The sequence below is a fragment of the Zingiber officinale genome, chromosome 4B (genome assembly GCF_018446385.1).
Source record: "Zingiber officinale cultivar Zhangliang chromosome 4B, Zo_v1.1, whole genome shotgun sequence".
NCBI classification, from domain to species: Eukaryota; Viridiplantae; Streptophyta; class Magnoliopsida; order Zingiberales; family Zingiberaceae; genus Zingiber; species Zingiber officinale.
This window is the reverse complement of record NC_055993.1, coordinates 137,245,336-137,262,222: the sequence shown is the minus strand read 5'-3', so window position 1 is coordinate 137,262,222 and position 16,887 is coordinate 137,245,336. Positions and strand designations below refer to the sequence as shown.

Here is a 16,887-nt window from a genome sequence, read left to right as displayed (position 1 = left end):
ATTTACACGATGTATCATATTTTAAAATGCACATAAAGCTTCAAGGGATGGTACTGAGCGGTCGAGGGAATTGGAAGCAAATGAAGCGCGAGCAGCGTCCTTCGCCACGCCTTTGCTACTCCCTTTCTGGCTTTCTCCCCTCTCTCCTCCCGATTAATTTCAGGGTTCCAATTATAGCAATCCCATGCGATCAGGTGATATCTCGAGTTCTCTGCCTCCGCCCTCTGGGGGATTCCCTCCACCCTCTTCTCCCGCCGCTCGTCGCCTTCGGATGTTGCGGATTTGCTTTTGTTGCTATTAGGAAGGTCGGTGGATGGATTTTCGCTAATGGAGTTGGTTGTTCGCTTGGTTCCTTATGGATTATGCGTTGTTTCTTAGGACTTGGGGTTGTGTTGATTTAAGGTTTCTTTCTAATTGAACATCTTGTAACGAGTAGAAAGAACTGCATTGTTATTATATAAATTTATATGCTTTTGTCCTACAATTTTCAGCAGACAGGTCCTCATTTCTACCACTTATTCTTACTTCCTGAGATAGAGTTCATAGTTGGACATTGAGGTGAACTTGAGTAGATTATCTTGTGATCGCTGATGGATCCGGATAGGAGTTGGTTAGAAAAATTTCAGCCTAGGGAAAAGGATACGTCCAAGAAGAACGAACTTGCATCAGATGCGCAGGATGAAACTGAAGAAAACCTTTCAAAGGCTACGAGGCAAAAGGCAGCTGCTGCCAAGCAGTACATAGAAAATCATTACAGAAAACAGATGAAAGACTTGCAAGAACGCAAGGAAAGGTATAGCTTCCGTAAAATGTTTTTCCTATTGACTTCTGCCTTCCTTCTCTTGTTTGAATATCATGGAATTGGATGACGTATCTTTATCCTTATTCTTATGGCTAATTTTTGAGAAACATAGCCAGGATGAAAAAAAGTGCATGGCTGCCTCAGTCAGGACTAACGTACAACTATGTTTACCAGTTTCAGGAACCAATTTTGATATTTTCTGAGCTACGATTACATTTTTCAAAAATACTTTGTGGAGATTCTCTTATACATATTAATTATCAATATGGCGTGTACTAACATTTTATTGAATTTCATAATAATTTTAACATAAATGATAAAAGTTTTCTTGTATTGTTGCCACCATCATGAAAATTCCGATCCATAGTTGTTGCACTTCCTTTGGTGGTGTTTATCCAATCATTCTGTGTGTTGGCATCTAGGAATGACATGTTTTGGTACTATAGAATAAAATTTGAGAGTTTGATAGATTTGAAAGTTTATAAAGGCTTCAGAAAACTTAGGATAGAATTGAGTGGGAGATGAAATAGGGTTTAAAGTGAGTGTTCATAGTATGAAACCACACTTGAGCAACTGCTAATTACTTTTTTCTGTCATGAACAGCATATATTACCCAGTTACCACTCTGCACTGAGCAGTGCAGGCAGTACACTTCTCATACTGGATGATATGGGTAATTCACCAAGTTAGATTTCTGAGTTTGAGAGAAATTTGGGAAATTTGAAAACTTGAGGGATAATTGAATGGGGATGAAACCAACTATAAACACTTGCTAGACATTTCTGGCAGTTATGATTCACATACTTCATAGAATTATTTTGACCGTAGTCTGCAGTAGGTGTATGGTATTGGACAGTTCAATCAAAAATAAATTGGTGTTCTTTGTCTTGATCTTTGCTCTAATTGGTAAGTACTGCCTGGTATTGTACAAAATTCCAATTCCTGTTTTCAACCTTCTTACCGCTTAATTTCCATATCATATTGATTATGGTTTTGTTTCTTTGAGATAATTTCATAATTTTGGGATATTATACTAAAAAGCATTTCAAGAAGAAAAATTACAAATTTTCTTCTGAAGTTAGAAATATTTGTTTGTTTGTATGAAACCTATTTGACTGCACTCTGGCTGTGTTACTCATCCCCCTCTATTATGTATTTCAACATGAATGGCAGATAAGCCTTCTCTACCTTCTCCTCAAGACTTGTTGATGGTTCCTTCAGGCCAACAAGTTGGTAGTAACTAATTATGCTCGTTGATAACACCAAGGTGTAGCTGATTGTGCTTGAGCAATTTTTAATTTTTAAAAAATATTATATTGAAAGTACAAGCCTAGAGGCAATTCATTTTTGTTAAAGGCGGTTTAGGTGTTGGTGATGTCCATGAGGGTTGAGAATCTGGTTTAGCATTTATAAAAAAAAAGATTGAGCGATCAGTATATCAAAAACTTTAAGTGATAAAGGTTTCCCAAATTATAGATTAGTGGTTTGAAGATGTTCACTTAGTAACATATAATCAGCTAAATATTTATCTGCTATTCCTTTGCAGGCGTTGTAAATTGGAGAAGAAACTAGCTGAAGCTGATGTTTCAGAAGAAGATCAGTACAATATTTTAAAGTATTTGGAGCAGAAGGAGACCTTGTACATGCGCCTGCAAAGGCATAGAATGGGAGCTGTTGATTTTGACTTACTTACAATAATAGGAAAAGGTGCTTTTGGAGAGGTATTTTTAGCTTTAAAATTTTCCAGCACAAAAGTTTACACTCATGCTGAAAGAAAGTTAGTATTTTGAACAGTTAGATATACAGGTTCCCAATCATATGTCATATTAAAATTTTGTTTTTTTTGTAGCGTGTTAAAATAAAATAAATTTCTCTTTATTCAGTTTTTGTTCTATAAGTTAATTGTTTAACTGTATCATATTGTTTGCAACTCATCAAGTAGCTATCCTCTCCAACCCTATAAAGCTAAATTCACAAGGCTGTAAGTTTTCATACTTTGTATTGTGTGACAAGAGAACTACAATTTATGTGTATATATACCCTCTAGGTTTTAACTATTTTTATCTAAAAAATAGGCATGAGGCTAGGTTATGTTTCTTATTTTACCAATATTCATAATATTATGTTAATTCGAAGTTATAAGAATTAAGTGATGTGTCATTACAATTTCATTCATTTCTTTTATCATATTATTTGTATTTTACCATGTATGAGATGTGCAGGTTAGGATCTGCCGAGAGAAAGTAACTGGTAATATATATGCAATGAAGAAACTTAAGAAATCAGAGATGCTTCGTCGGGGCCAGGTTGAGCATGTTAAAGCTGAAAGGAACCTACTTGCTGAGGTTGATAGCAATTGTATAGTGAAGTTATATTGTTCCTTTCAAGATGATGAGTACTTGTATCTCATCATGGAATACCTACCTGGTGGGGATGTAATGACATTGCTTATGCGTAAGGATACATTGACTGAGACTGAGGCTAGATTTTATATTGGTGAATTAGTTTTAGCAATCGAATCTATCCATAAACATGATTACATTCACAGGTTTGTGGAATAACTCAAAAAAATGTTTTGCTGACCTAATTTGTCATAACATTTAAAAGCTGTAAAATTCTCTTATCAGGGATCTCAAGCCTGACAATCTATTGCTTGATAGATATGGGCACCTAAAGCTGTCAGATTTTGGATTATGCAAACCATTGCACTGCAGTAATTTTCCAGATTTGCAAGAAAAGGATATTTCTAGTGAAAGAGACATCACTGGGTCTTCACAGAATAATGAATGGCCTTCCATACCGAAAGGTACACAACAGGAACAATTAGAGCATTGGCAAAGAAATAGGAGAAAATTGGTAATCTTCGTTAACTAGTTATTTTCCATTATCTGTGTTGTAATTGAGGTGCATGCGGCATGCTTGTTTATGGAAATCCATGCATTGTTTGTCCAAATACTTGAATTTGGTTACTATGGGAAATGATTTGATAACGCCTTTACTAACAGGACAAAGCTAATAACTTATAGGTATACACTCTATTCAAATCTAGGAAAACATGCCAGCTAAATTCACCTTAATCATATTTGTCATAGAAGTCAAACTGATGCAGTAAACATATTGCTCATGTTAGTCATTATGTTCCATGAAAATCATATGATAAAAATTAGTCTATGAAACAAGAGGATCTGCCTAAACGCGTGGCCTGATGGTTCAACTCCAGAGGTTTAGCTACTAGTTTCTTGTCATTTTAGTTACACTGAGGTGCAATCTTTTCTAGATTAGTATCATCAAGGCACATATGCAGTCTCTCCTACATTTACATTCATCATGGTATCTAGTTCTAGATTGATGATATAATTTACCTAAAACTGTTCACTATATCACATGGTGCTTCTTGGGCAGAATCTTGATGGACAGGTTTTCTGTTAAACAATAAAATGGTATCGAGGAGGTTGCTTACAACACCTTTTATATCTTATCACATCCACCCAATTATATATCAAGTTATGGTTGACTATACAGTAGTATCCTTATGGAATGTTGATTGTTGTTTGGTTGGCCTATACTGTAGTTCAAATTGGAGAGATACAGTTTAGTAGTTTAAGTTGGATGCCTTTCTGTGCATTATATGTGATTCCTTACAAGTTTCTTGTCCCGGATTTTTATTTCATTATCTGTTTTGTTTTTATTATTTGAAAAAAAGGGCTTAGGTCCAAAATTTCATTTCGGTGGGAGAAATGATGTACAAGGTGAGAACTACAAACTTTAGTTTTCTTAGAAAGATCAAAAGAAGAGAAGATGAATCTATAACTTTGAGAAGTTACAGGAAGGAAAATACTATAGGGAAAGATAGATGTGGTTGTTGACTATAGGACTTTATCATGCGTATCTGCTGGAAACTTCATTTTACAAAACCAGTTGGCTTCACACTTTCACTGGTGCAAAACTTTGGGACATCACAGAAAGATTGCAGCCACTTTGGCCCAAATTTTTTTTCGAATTTGGGCACTAATCTTGAGATAAAAAAAACCTTTATCAAATCTGATCATGCACACAACCCATTTTAAACTTGGGCAGCTGTTGCATTCTTCAAATAATGATGAATGGATTTCAACAATTTGCCACAGGACAGAAAAAATGGGTTCTTGGAACTCTTCTCTTATTAAGTAGTTTCTTGTTGGTAATCTTTGTCATAGGAAAAGCCAATTGAAAGACAATTGTATTAGAGAAGCAAACTTAGATCCATGTATAGACTATTCTAATATAACTTCTAAATTAATATCTGGGACTACATTGGATATATAATACTCCCTCTGCTGGAGCATAGATAGCAATCTACGGGCAATTGATCACTAAAAAAAGATACTCCCACCAATAAGGATAAAAACATTTTGGATCATGTTATGTTTATCGAAGATATAAAAATGGAGCAACAATTGAGAATTTTTAAGTGTTGTCAAAGTTGACTCAATCCATTTTCAAAAGAAGTATAATCTCCTTTCTTTACTTGCTCTCACAAACTAAATTAAGCTACAGATACTGCTACAATATTAGCTTTACATAGAAAATTTTAATGGATTACCCAGGAGAGGTAACCTAGGATTCCATTATTATCTCTATTACTATTAATTAGGGGAATCAGTAAATTTCAGCATTATTTTGAGAACAAGAGAAGACAATAAAAAAGAGCATCTTTAAAGTTCTGACATCTATTGTAGCATAAGACAAAAGATAAAGGAGAAGACATTGGAAATCAGAAAGGAACATATCTATCTCTTAAAGGTTCAATCAACAAAGAGAATAAAAAAAAAGTGTAGCAGATAAAAAGTGAAATTAGGTTTCCAACATCTACTCCCTAAGATATCCCTAAGAGATTAAAGGATAAGTACCTAGGAAAAGAGTAAACATCTGACATTTTACACTATTAAGAGGGAGATGCAAAGAAAGAGTTTGCAAAATTTTGACTTCAACAAAGAAGAGAGAAGATGCTGAAAAAAAAAAAGAAAAACAATCTTCAGTAAGTCCTTAATTCAATAAATGAGAAAATGATGAATGAAAATGAAGATAAAAGAACTTAGAATACAAGGCGATAGGAAAATGCAGCAAAGTTACAACTCTGCAATGTCTTGATCTGCTCAGTGCATATGGAACCAAATCCAACATTAAAATAACAAACAACAATGTGATTCGCTTATTATTTCTAGCATCCATGACTACCCACTGAGGATTTTATTTAGAAATTCATGTTCAAGTTTATAAGCTAACTTGTTTTAAAGGATTTCATCTTATTGATTTTCGGTCAGGAATGATCTAATGCGATGTTGAACTGCAATTGCTAGAAAATGACACAAGTATAGTGCTGAGTTTTTCCCCTTTATAGCAGCGAAACAACAATTCTAATTTGGTCAAGACTTACATTTTGCATATTTTAGATAATTAATTTACTACTCAATGCTGCAAGTAACGAATTTACTATGTTGAATAACTGGTTCTAACTTCTCTTCAATTATACTGTCGGATAACTTCAGGCATATTCTACTGTTGGTACACCAGACTATATTGCTCCAGAGGTTCTACTTAAGAAGGGTTATGGAATGGAGTGTGATTGGTACTTAACAAACCTGTTACAAATTACATTACTTGCATAAGTTCTTGTGTTGTAATTGTGTTTTTATTGTTGTAAAGGTGGTCGCTAGGGGCCATCATGTATGAAATGCTTGTTGGTTATCCTCCATTTTACTCTGATGAACTTATGGCAACATGCAGGAAGGTAATTTGTTTTATATTCTAACTAGTGTTCCATTGTTCCTCCATGCTGACTGTGAAAGGATCGATTGTGTTTTCGATTTTATCTTTGCTTGCAAATTGACTAGTTAATTGCCTTTGCTTTATTTCCATGTCATATTATCTCAAACCTCAATTTCATTTTGGCATGGAAGAATGTTGATTGGGTGGATTTTGCCTCTTGTATCTCAATAGTATCAGTATTTGAACTAAGGTGTTTGAGAAGACAAGTGAAAGTATGTTCTTCCAGTTGACTATCTTATGACATGAAAGAACTCGTTGCAAGCTCATAGAGCATACCACCAGCCGACCCATTAAATTCATGTCTTAATCATAAAATGTACCCAATTAAGAGGGAGTAGTTTAAGTCTGGTCCTTGAAACCCTTATGTAAGGGAGCCCCACCCAGGTGGCTAATTTTTGGGTCAATCATACGGCCTGCATCAAGTTCTGCCTAATATAGAAAGTGCCACTTGAGTTTGTCTATTGTTCTATGTGTACTCCCTGCCCTGCTAGAGGTGGATTGGTCAATCAGTTCTCAGAAATTGATAGTTCTAAGAGTTGAAACTCACTTCCATTTCATGTACAGCTTAACCTCTCTGAATCAAACAAGATGTGAAATCAGTAACAACTCAGAGGGACATTGACGCATGTGAATTGCTCAATGAAACTATGGCGGTGCACCTTTTGGTAAGTCCATAAGCTTTGGTCATATTGATACTAGATAGACTCATGTCCCTACCACTGACAAAAACTACTCCAGTAAAGGTGCCTGAGTTTTACACCTGCAAAGTCCCAGTTTGCTTAACTTTAAGTCCCACAGATCCCATTTGTGTTCAGCAGACCAACAACATAATTCTTTTTCTTTCCTCCAGGTAACCATCTCACATTCCAGGAGAATAAGTGCTATAATGCTGGATAAATAGTGTCAGACATTTATACTTGTTTTTCTCGTTTTCTAAAGCTGGAAGCTTAAATCTTTCAATAAGAAGTTAGAACTTGCAAAAACCAATTTGATAAAAGCTTTTCACTGAAAACTCTTTTCTAGTTATTCATAATATTTCACGATTATGTAAACACCTAAAGTTTGATATTCATACAGATAGTTAATTGGCGAAAACACCTAAAGTTTCCTGATGAAACAAAACTATCGTCAGAAGCAAGAGATCTGATATGTAAACTATTGTGTAATGTTGAAGAACGGCTTGGCACAAAAGGTGCTAGTGAAATAAAGGTTCCCTCTATATCCTTATCTCCTAACAAATGTAAGAGACTCCATACCAAGAATGATGAATTCATTATGTACTTCTATCTACATCAGGCTCACCCTTGGTTTTCTGGAGTTGAATGGGACAAACTTTATCATATTGATGCAGCATTTATACCAACGGTTAAGGATGAGTTGGACACTCAAAACTTTGAGAAGTTTGAAGAGGTTGAAATGTTTGTTGACATGGTTTCATTTTTTTTGGTTTATATATAGCTATATTGTTAGTCGTTCTTACACAATGCCTTGCAGTGTGACAACCATGTTCATACTTCATCTAAGTCAGGCCCTTGGAGAAAAGTAAGTTTAGTTATATATATATCCTTATTTTCACCTGTTTATCCCTGATTTAAGTCTTCCTATAATACTTTCATTCTGATTTAAAACAAAAAATTCATGAAATACGTATTTTGTGTTTATGTATATATACATACTCAAGTCACATAACTTGCGTATGCATCTCTTTAAATACATGTAATTTATGTTTTTCTACATGCATGTTTATATGCATTTTCTGTGCTTCTCAGATTTGTTGTGTTGAGAACCACTAGTCTCAAAAGTTTTGCTTTTAGGTAAATTGTTAGCTTATGGTTTTTGGTTTAACATATCCTAGGCTCTCTGGAAGTGGCAAAAGTTGGACTAGGTGATTTTAAGAGTAATACTAGTTATGCCACACAAAACTGTTCAACCGTGACCATGGTAGGTCGTCAAAGAAATCCAACTTGATTTCCAGATAGTTAAGAATATAGTTGTCAAACTTGGGGACCCCAATGCAGATTCTCCAAATTGGATTCAGATCTTCAAGAGCCATTCCAATTTTAGCTAATCATTTCAGGGATCACCAACAATTTAAAGATATGGTTGGTTTTTGTAGAGATCATACATTGATCGAATCGGGTGAGAGTTGGATGAATTTAAAATTGGCTGATTTCTCAGTCAAGATCTTGTTTCGAATCAATGAGAAGGAGAAGAAAAGGAGTAAAAAACATGCAGGGGGAATAAAGTTTTGCCGCTGATTGCACTCAATGGATTCCACTGCTAGGGAATCTTCTATGCCGTTTTCCTTGCAAGAGATAGTGGTTTGCATATAGAGAAGACACCCACAGGTTCACATCCTAGAGGAGGAAGATAAGATCTAGAAGAAGTGAAAGCAAAGGAAGAGGAGATGACATGTTCCATTGGGAGAAAGATGGAGAGACGACGAAGACACTAGTCAGAACAATAAACTTTGATGGATGGGACTTTGTTCTTGGACATGGATAGGTGAATGCAATACTGATAGTTTGTAAAAGGAGAAAGGCGAAGAGTTAAAAACAAATTAATGTTACATATAAATATTGGAAGATACACCAAATGAAGCAACCATAAACTTGAATTTTATAGCAAGAACAATACGTGAGTTAATGAGGTAACAAATTTGGATGAACTTAAAGCATTTTAAAGCAAAGTCTGTAATTCTTCATATGAGACAAGTTATGGTTTTTAGGAGGGTTAAACTATAACTAGTGCACATGGGTTGAGGCTATTTTCACCAATCATTTGTATTCCTAAAACGGCTGTACTGCTAGCTATAGCCTAGAAAAGTTTGACCATGATATTGGCATGTGAAATGGTTGTTAATTTATGAGCTAGGAGAGTTATTGCACAAACAATTGAGTACAAAACCTAATATAAATAGTGTTTTTCACAATTCCAAGGTCATGGCAAAACTTTTATGGAAGCATTGTTAAATGCTACATATTTTATGACTTTATCTTAAATTGCTAACCACCATAGGCAAAGAGTGTAACTGCAAACCATATGAAGATATATACAAGCTTCAAAATTGCATTAGCATCAGAATGTAAATGTTGCTGTCCAGTATATCGACCTTCTCTTATCTTGTTCATTTTTGTAGCTTAAGTCTAGGTAATGGCCTAATGCCCCCCTTTAATTGACAGTACGATGTCTGATTGTGATCAACAGTAATTTATAGCATGACCAACATATCAAAAAATTTACGCAGTGCATTAAAACTCAAAAATTTTATGCAGTGCATTAAAACTCAAGATCATTTTTATTGCAGTTGTAAATTTGTGCGCATAGTATGACAACTCTACATTTTTTTTTAATATAATATCAGTATTCTTTTAATGGCTTTGTGTTTGAACCTCTACAGATGCTTTCGTCCAAGGATCTGAATTTCATGGGATACACATATAAGAACTTTGAAATAGTTAATGATCATGAAGTGCCTGGAATAGGTGATGTTTATTTTACAGCCTTTTCTTTTTACAGAATTTAGGCCTTTTTTTCCACAACAGGAGAGTTAATGATCATGAATTTAGCTTTTCATTTACTGAATTTCATGGGATAAACATGGTTTGAAAACTTGTATCGTACTGGCTAGCACAGTCAAAACGTGTATTATTCCAGTAAATTATTGAAAGTTGATTCTAATCAACATGATCATCTCTTTTTCGTTGCATGTTGATCATGTTGATGAATATCGTGTTGTTGCAGAAACTTGACACTCTTGACATACCACAGCACATGTTAGAAGAATTTAAAAAATGTTTGTTTCTTTTATAGCTTTTGTGTGCAAGATATAATATCAAAACTGTATCATTTCAGATGGGACAAAAAGTTGGACATGAAATGCTATAGTTGCCCTCTCTTATATATACAGTTGCATTTTCTTCCTCCTTCAATCTCTGATTTGCCATTGATGCCATATGTTGCCATGCCGATCTAGTACCAAAATTGTTGTTTGGTACGACTCAAGATTTTGAACGATGTAACTATCAAAAAATTATTAGGAGTCCCTTGTGAAATACAACAGACCCTATTGAAATTTCAAAATACTACTTTTTTGTAGCAACAAAAAGGTTTCTTTCGTGCATCTCCCTTTTCACTTATAGGGATAGACATGGGATTAGTTTTTCGAGTACCCATGAGTATATTAATGCAGTTTACACGATAAGTGACATGAACTGTAGCAGTGGGTGTTTTATTTCATATTTTGGTATTAATTGGCAAACGAGTCGTCAAAATAGGTAACGAGCATTATTAAAAATCTTGATTTTAGGTGTGTGCGTCACTTTCTGTATTGCCTGCCACACTACTCAAATATGCTCTTTGTTATTCTTTGGTAAAATTTTTATAATATTTATGAGTTAGTTTCACTTCCTGGTTTTCTACTTGCATTGCTTTGTTTTTTTTTTCATTTATGAATCGTGAAAGTTATTTATGAAACTGTTATATTCTAGTTACTTCTTTGAGATATATTCCTTTTCTTATTATATAGTTGTAGTCTTGTAGAAGAGTATTTATTTCCTTTGAATTTTCAGAAGAGACTATTGTGTTGACTAGCCAGTCTTGTTTTTTTCAGCTGAGTTAAAGAAGAAGAGCAAATCTAAGAAGCCAAGTGTGAAGTCACTTTTTGGTATTTCGCTTCTCTCTTGAGCATATGAATTTTTTTTTAATAAAAAATGTCACTTATATTCTTAGAAGCAATGGTCTTACAGTGTCCATGCTCTTAATTTATTTCTCTGTATTGTATGCCCCATTATATATATTAGGAGGAAGTACCTATTTCAAGTTTAACTAGTTTTGGGATAAAATTATACCCAAAAAATCGTTGAATTTGTTTTGTGATATTACATTACAAAATTGCTAGTGTAGAAATGACACACTCGATCATTTGGATGTCTCCTTTTGCTTCATAGGCACTGTTTAATTAGCTGTCTAATTTGTCATAGTATTTTTACCTAGAAGATAATGGTAGATGATAGAGACTATCTTTTTCCTACATGCTAAGCGTCTGTCAGACAATATGAGTTTCTATATTGTACCTTGGCAATTCCTTTACTTTGATCAAAATGTTCAAGAATTAGATTTGATGGGAGCAATTAATCCTTAGGAACAAAATGCAGGTAAAATAATTTTTCTTTCGAATATACATATGGAGTACTTAGAACAAGAAAATTAATTGGAAAGTGAAATCATATCTTTCTTATTCGTTCCTTAAACCAAGCCTAAGTCTTCTTCTTCTCTTTCAATTAATAGTTCATTCTTTTTACAGACAGGTAATGTGATTTTATTACTTCAGAAAAAAATTCCTACTGGCAATCTCACATTGTGCAATGTATTTCCAGAATCCTCAGAAACAGACGGTTCTTCTGGAGAACCTGTTTAACGATGCTTCCCTAATGTTTCTACCGAGTCAACTCAAGGTCTCCATCAAAGGTTCATCTTCCACCATATCGTCTCCATCTAACATCAGCAGTTTGAGAAGGGTCTCATTTTCCTAATCACATTGACATGCAAATAGACTGCCAAATGAAGTGACAATGCCAATTCTGCTGCTTCAGGCAGACTTGTTCTAATTACTTAGTATTTTCTTGTAAAGAATTTTGTTGTTATTTTTCTACATTTATCAAATTCAACACTTGAAGGTCAATCATCTGAATCTTTCTTTTCATAATTTGTAATGGTAAAGAAAAACAAAATCTTATGATCCTTTGTTCAACATTACATCTGTCACTATACAAGATCATCAATGGGCTCACTAGCAGTCCTTGCCCCAAGTACTCCAGGTTTTGCTACACAAGCTTTGAAATATGTTTATGCATCTATTCCAGGGCCAGGATATGCAGGGAGACTCATAATTCGCTTATCGACCACTGGCTTGCCGATGGTGAAGTGGTAAAGGCTTTGAAACTCCAAGCCTTCCAGTCCAAGAACCTCGTGAACTGCAAAATGCAAGATCCCAGGTAATTTTAGTGAGTGATAGCATAAACATGGCTTGAGTAGCTCAAAATATATTTCTAGAGTTCTAAAATATTCACCAAAATTCCATCCAGAATTATAACTTTAGCTGAAGAGTGATTAAGATACCTCATTTACTTGTTTAAAACTCACCATAACGATTTTTCTAGAACTAAATCAAATTGGTTTCAGTATCTAATTCTGTAGTCACTCTAACCATTTTTGTGATATCTTCAATAATCCATGAACTAAATTCAAATAGATTGAAGAGACAACTAAATGCCATGGAATACAAAACACTCAGGTATACAAAAAACTAATATAACATCTAACAAGAACATACCTCCATCGTCAAAGTAGCAACCAATTCCAGTAGCCGATATACCAACTGCATGTGCTTCGAGGTACAATACTTGACCCAGAACTCCAGTCTCCCAGAACAGGCGAGGATACATCCAAGCACCTTTTTCGTGCAAAATTGGCTCAAAACGAGCAACCATGCCAAGACTAAAACACCCATCTGAGGCAATGTCCTACACTAACAAAGCTCAGATCAATCAATCTGCTCAATTTGCTAAATAAACAAACATTGATTAAATAACCAAGTATTTCTCTTACAATTTCTCTACGTAGAACAACACTTTCCAATAACATAACTTAGTACGATACATGAATAACATAGGATTACCTTTCAGTGGCCTTGTATTGGTGGTATCATAATAAAATTCGATTCCCAACCTTAGCGAATGCAAACAATAACAATGACAATCAACTCTTACCCCACTAGATATATGGATCCTTTTACGCTATTGATTATTGAACTCTTTTTCGTTTGATGTGTATATTTATTATATTTTCATATAGTTTAATTGAAACATTTATTGATCGTCTAAATACATATTCATACTATCTCAAACATATGTACAATCAGATTTTCTCTATAATGTTCATGTACGAAGAGTATAAATTATGAAATAAGACATACCTGGTGGCAAGAAAGCTGTTTAGATAGCTCTCCGCAATCTCCTCGTGCCAGCCGGTACAGCGGAAGCATCGCAGGGCAACCCTCTGGCTTGTCCCATTCAAACTCCGACCTCATTGCCTTCTTGAGACGATCAAGATGCTCCTCATTTCGCACCAAGAAGTACAATCCCTTTGGCAAGTCCCGTACCCGGTGGACAAACAGAGCTGCATGGACCTCTGCGTCCCAGGTGAGGACTCTGAACGGAAGTGCCAATTGCTTCCCTTGCTTCTCCCCTGGCTCCGATGCTCCGGAAGGAAGGCAGTGCAGCAAGATTTGATAGAAGGTGTCCCTCTCCATCACATGAACGCCGTCCATATCGACCGCACTGCGCCGCCTCCTCACCACCTCTCGTACAGTAAGATCCTTGTAGACGTCCGGCGATATGAGAGCACTCTTATGAAATGGGTTCACGGAGAATCCTGCAGCGTACGTCGGCGGTTTCTTGACGGCCTCGGCCGTCTTGTAGATCACGTCCCAGCAAACGTGATCCTTGCTGAGAGAATTAGGTTTCCCGAGCCAAGAAAGCGATGGGAAACGGGAGAAAGACGACGCCAGCGCAGCGTAATCGACAGAAGGCGGCGTCTCAGCGAAGGGGAATATCAAGAGGGCACAGTCGGGGTGCTGCGCCTCGACCCAGGGGAGACGGCCGCGGGTGGGGCAGTCAGGGAGTGGGTCGGGCGGCAGGGAATCGGAGCGGTCGAGGCCGAGGAAGCGGCCGAGGTCGTCGTGGCCGAGGCCATCGAGGAGGCGGGCGTCCCAACCGAGGGAAGCTGCGGAGATAGCGGCGGCCGCGAGGGCATGCCCGACGTCGTGGTTGCAGTAGCGGAACGCGCGTTCGCCATACTTCCAAGCCTCGCGCCAGATGATGGAGGAGAAGGCGAGGATGAGGAAGCGGCCGTCCAATGGGAGGCCCGGCAGCTCCACGGAGGCGCGGAGCTGGAGGGAGTGGTCTTTGGGGGAGTAGTGGGCGAGGAAAGGGGAGGAGGAAAAAGGAAATGAGGCACCTTTTTGACTCTCCGGAAAGGGAATCGGAGGGGAGAGAAGGTGGGATTCGGTGGGATGGAGGTTGCCGCTGGAGGGATTGACGCGGAGGGACCAAGTGGAGAGGCCGGTGGACTTCCAGGCGGAGAGGGAAAGGGAGTCGTAGAGGAGGCGAGAGACGGAATCATGGGCGAAGGGCTGCGGTGGGGGGAAGGAGGAGAAGAGCGAACGGTAGAGAGGAGAGTCGCCGGGTTGAGGGGGAAGGTGGAGAAGGGGAAGGACCGGGGAACCGAGGAATCGGAGAAAAGGATTGGGCTGGTTAGCCCAGTCGAGTCCGCGCGGGCCGCGGGCGTACCCCTCCGTCAGCGAGTGCTTCGTCCGGTTATGGTAGTACACAGCGGCGGTGGCGAAGGAAGAAGACAAGGAGGAGGAGTCCGTCTCTGCCTCCTCCCTCAACCCCTGACGGTTGCTAGGCGTGGAGGTGGACGACATGGCGACCACACCTTTTCTGCCTCCCCGCGCGGCTGCAGTCGGCAGGGAGAAGGCAGGGAAGCGGCCGGAGTGCATTGGTTTCCGAGGACGCGTTCAGGGATAGTGCCGGAGATCGATCGGAGGAGGGTCGTAGAAACTTCGGTCCAACCGACCCGTTTGGCGGGCTGCAATGAACGCTTGATTCAGCCCAATTTCCCGTCTGTGGGTTGTGAAATGCATGATGGGCCTCCACCGAGTTAACTCGTTGCGAAGTGGGCCGACAAATTTAATATCAAATTATGGGTTCAAATTAAAGCAAGAGATTCCTGAATAATCATGGCCTCGTGCCGGCGTGAAGTTCAAAGGGCCGTACGCACGCGCAGAAGCACTTAAACGAAAAGTAAAAAAAAAAGTTAAATAAAAAGTGTCGAATCCATCGATGATGATACGATGCTCAAGTTGAGTAGTCAAGATGACCGTGCGGTCAGACGATCAAATCGCTATGCAACCCAGCTTGGTTGTGTGGCCGCTACGTAGCCGAGTGGCTAGGCTGTTGGGCAAGCCGCATGATCCTTCTGGCCTGTACGATTGACTGACGTATTTTTTTTATTCTTTAAAAAAATGCTAAAAAAGATATTTTAAGAAAGAAATGCGCCATCTGTGCAATATAAAATTATGACGTGCTCTATGAGAAATTCCAAAACCCAAATGTGCCCTTGGGTGGCATGTCTTAAGACACTCGATAATAAATTTAACACGCACAATAATAATAATGATGGTAAAAAAAGGGTTCGCTCGTCCTAGGATCAACACGAAAAAGATAAATTATGAACGATTACTAATCTTTAGAATAGTGACTAATACATAAGGGAAAGATTTATCTCGATTTTATCGAGATTTAAATCCTAGATCTTAAGATAACAATACCTTATAAGTTAACTACTAGATTCATCCAAAGAGACACACACAATAATAGTAATTAAGGATGATGTGGTAAAAATTTACTTCGCACACCGTAGGATGATGATGCCGAAATTTTCTCCTCCTAGTCGACTTTACAAAAAATTAATATGCGTCAAGGGCTCGTCAAAAGTTACTCCAACGAGATCTCTCCGATATCTAAATCATCGGAATGCCCCAAAGTAGTATAATTAAAAAAGAAAGTAAAACATAGGAGACAGTAGAGAAAAAAATCTCCCTTGTAAGAATAACGATACCTCTCTTGCAAGGGATTATGCTTTTTCAAGGGCCGCACCTCATCATCTAAGGGCACACATGTACCATCGTCATTCCTCTCCGTCTCTTTCCCAAAAATGCACCTGCATCAAAAGTGTATCCCCTTATAACAGAGATACTACAGTGCTGAAGAGTGAAGATGCTATAATATTAGTCAAGATCTTACGCTGCTCGAGCGATGACCTTCCTTCTGAATGAAATGGTGTTTAAGGGCATCCATAGTCATGGGAACCCCTGAGGAGGGCAGATCCTCTAGACCGTAAAAAGTGATCCAGGAGATGGTCCCTTGGTTTGGATTGATTCAAGGGATGATCTCCATTCATAAAATAAGTGGGGACCATTCATTCCCACCAATCCAGATCAAGGGACCATCCCCTGGACCGCTTTTTACGATCCAGAGGATCTGGGCTGACCCCTGAGAGCTTCCTTGTTGCCATATTTGTACCTAGTTAAAAGTAAAAAAAAATTGCACATAACTCTCTACTATCAACAAATATATATATATATATATATATATATATTTCTAATCTCTTTTTCTATTAAAATTTAAATTCTTAAATTGTTAACTGGAATA

The 16,887-nt window shown here is 37.5% G+C and overlaps 2 protein-coding genes across 5 annotated transcripts; one reads left to right on the top strand and one right to left on the bottom strand.

The window, feature by feature from the left end:
- The first annotated feature begins 50 nt into the window (after positions 1-50).
- Positions 51-12,293, top strand: LOC121976962 (serine/threonine-protein kinase tricornered-like). Of its 4 annotated transcripts, none has more exons than XM_042529407.1 (13): positions 51-305; positions 495-793; positions 2,349-2,523; positions 3,025-3,350; positions 3,430-3,658; positions 6,331-6,410; positions 6,488-6,572; positions 7,688-7,819; positions 7,907-8,020; positions 8,105-8,152; positions 10,011-10,095; positions 11,223-11,276; positions 11,989-12,293. In XM_042529407.1, exons 2-13 carry the CDS (start codon positions 591-593, stop codon positions 12,027-12,029), a joined length of 1,572 nt encoding a protein of 523 aa, XP_042385341.1. In that variant the 5' UTR covers positions 51-305; positions 495-590; the 3' UTR covers positions 12,030-12,293. The 4 variants fall into 4 exon arrangements, with proteins under 4 accessions (XP_042385341.1, XP_042385340.1, XP_042385339.1 ...); XM_042529406.1 differs by having other exon boundaries at positions 492-793; XM_042529405.1 differs by having other exon boundaries at positions 51-402.
- Positions 12,283-15,242, bottom strand: LOC121976961. The gene is made up of 3 exons (XM_042529403.1): positions 13,587-15,242; positions 12,945-13,134; positions 12,283-12,585 (listed from the first exon to the last, which is right to left on the bottom strand). Exons 1-3 carry the CDS (start codon positions 15,171-15,173, stop codon positions 12,458-12,460), a joined length of 1,905 nt encoding a protein of 634 aa, XP_042385337.1. The 5' UTR covers positions 15,174-15,242; the 3' UTR covers positions 12,283-12,457.
- Positions 15,243-16,887: the final 1,645 nt, after the last annotated feature.

What these genes read in the sequence shown, in the direction of transcription:
- LOC121976962 (XM_042529407.1), top strand. Translation starts at nt 591, where the DNA reads ATGGATCCGGATAGGAGTTGGTTAGAAAAATTTCAGCCTAGGGAAAAG. An exon ending in AAACATGATTACATTCACAG is followed by an intron (nt 3,351 to 3,429) that starts GTTTGTGGAATA and finishes TTCTCTTATCAG; the next exon opens with GGATCTCAAGCCTGACAATC. An exon ending in AAGTGTGAAGTCACTTTTTG is followed by an intron (nt 11,277 to 11,988) that starts GTATTTCGCTTC and finishes ATGTATTTCCAG; the next exon opens with AATCCTCAGAAACAGACGGT.
- LOC121976961 (XM_042529403.1), bottom strand. Translation starts at nt 15,173, where the DNA reads ATGCACTCCGGCCGCTTCCCTGCCTTCTCCCTGCCGACTGCAGCCGCG. An exon ending in AACAGCTTTCTTGCCACCAG is followed by an intron (nt 13,135 to 13,586) that starts GTATGTCTTATT and finishes TTGTTAGTGTAG; the next exon opens with GACATTGCCTCAGATGGGTG. An exon ending in TTGCTACTTTGACGATGGAG is followed by an intron (nt 12,586 to 12,944) that starts GTATGTTCTTGT and finishes TGCATTTTGCAG; the next exon opens with TTCACGAGGTTCTTGGACTG.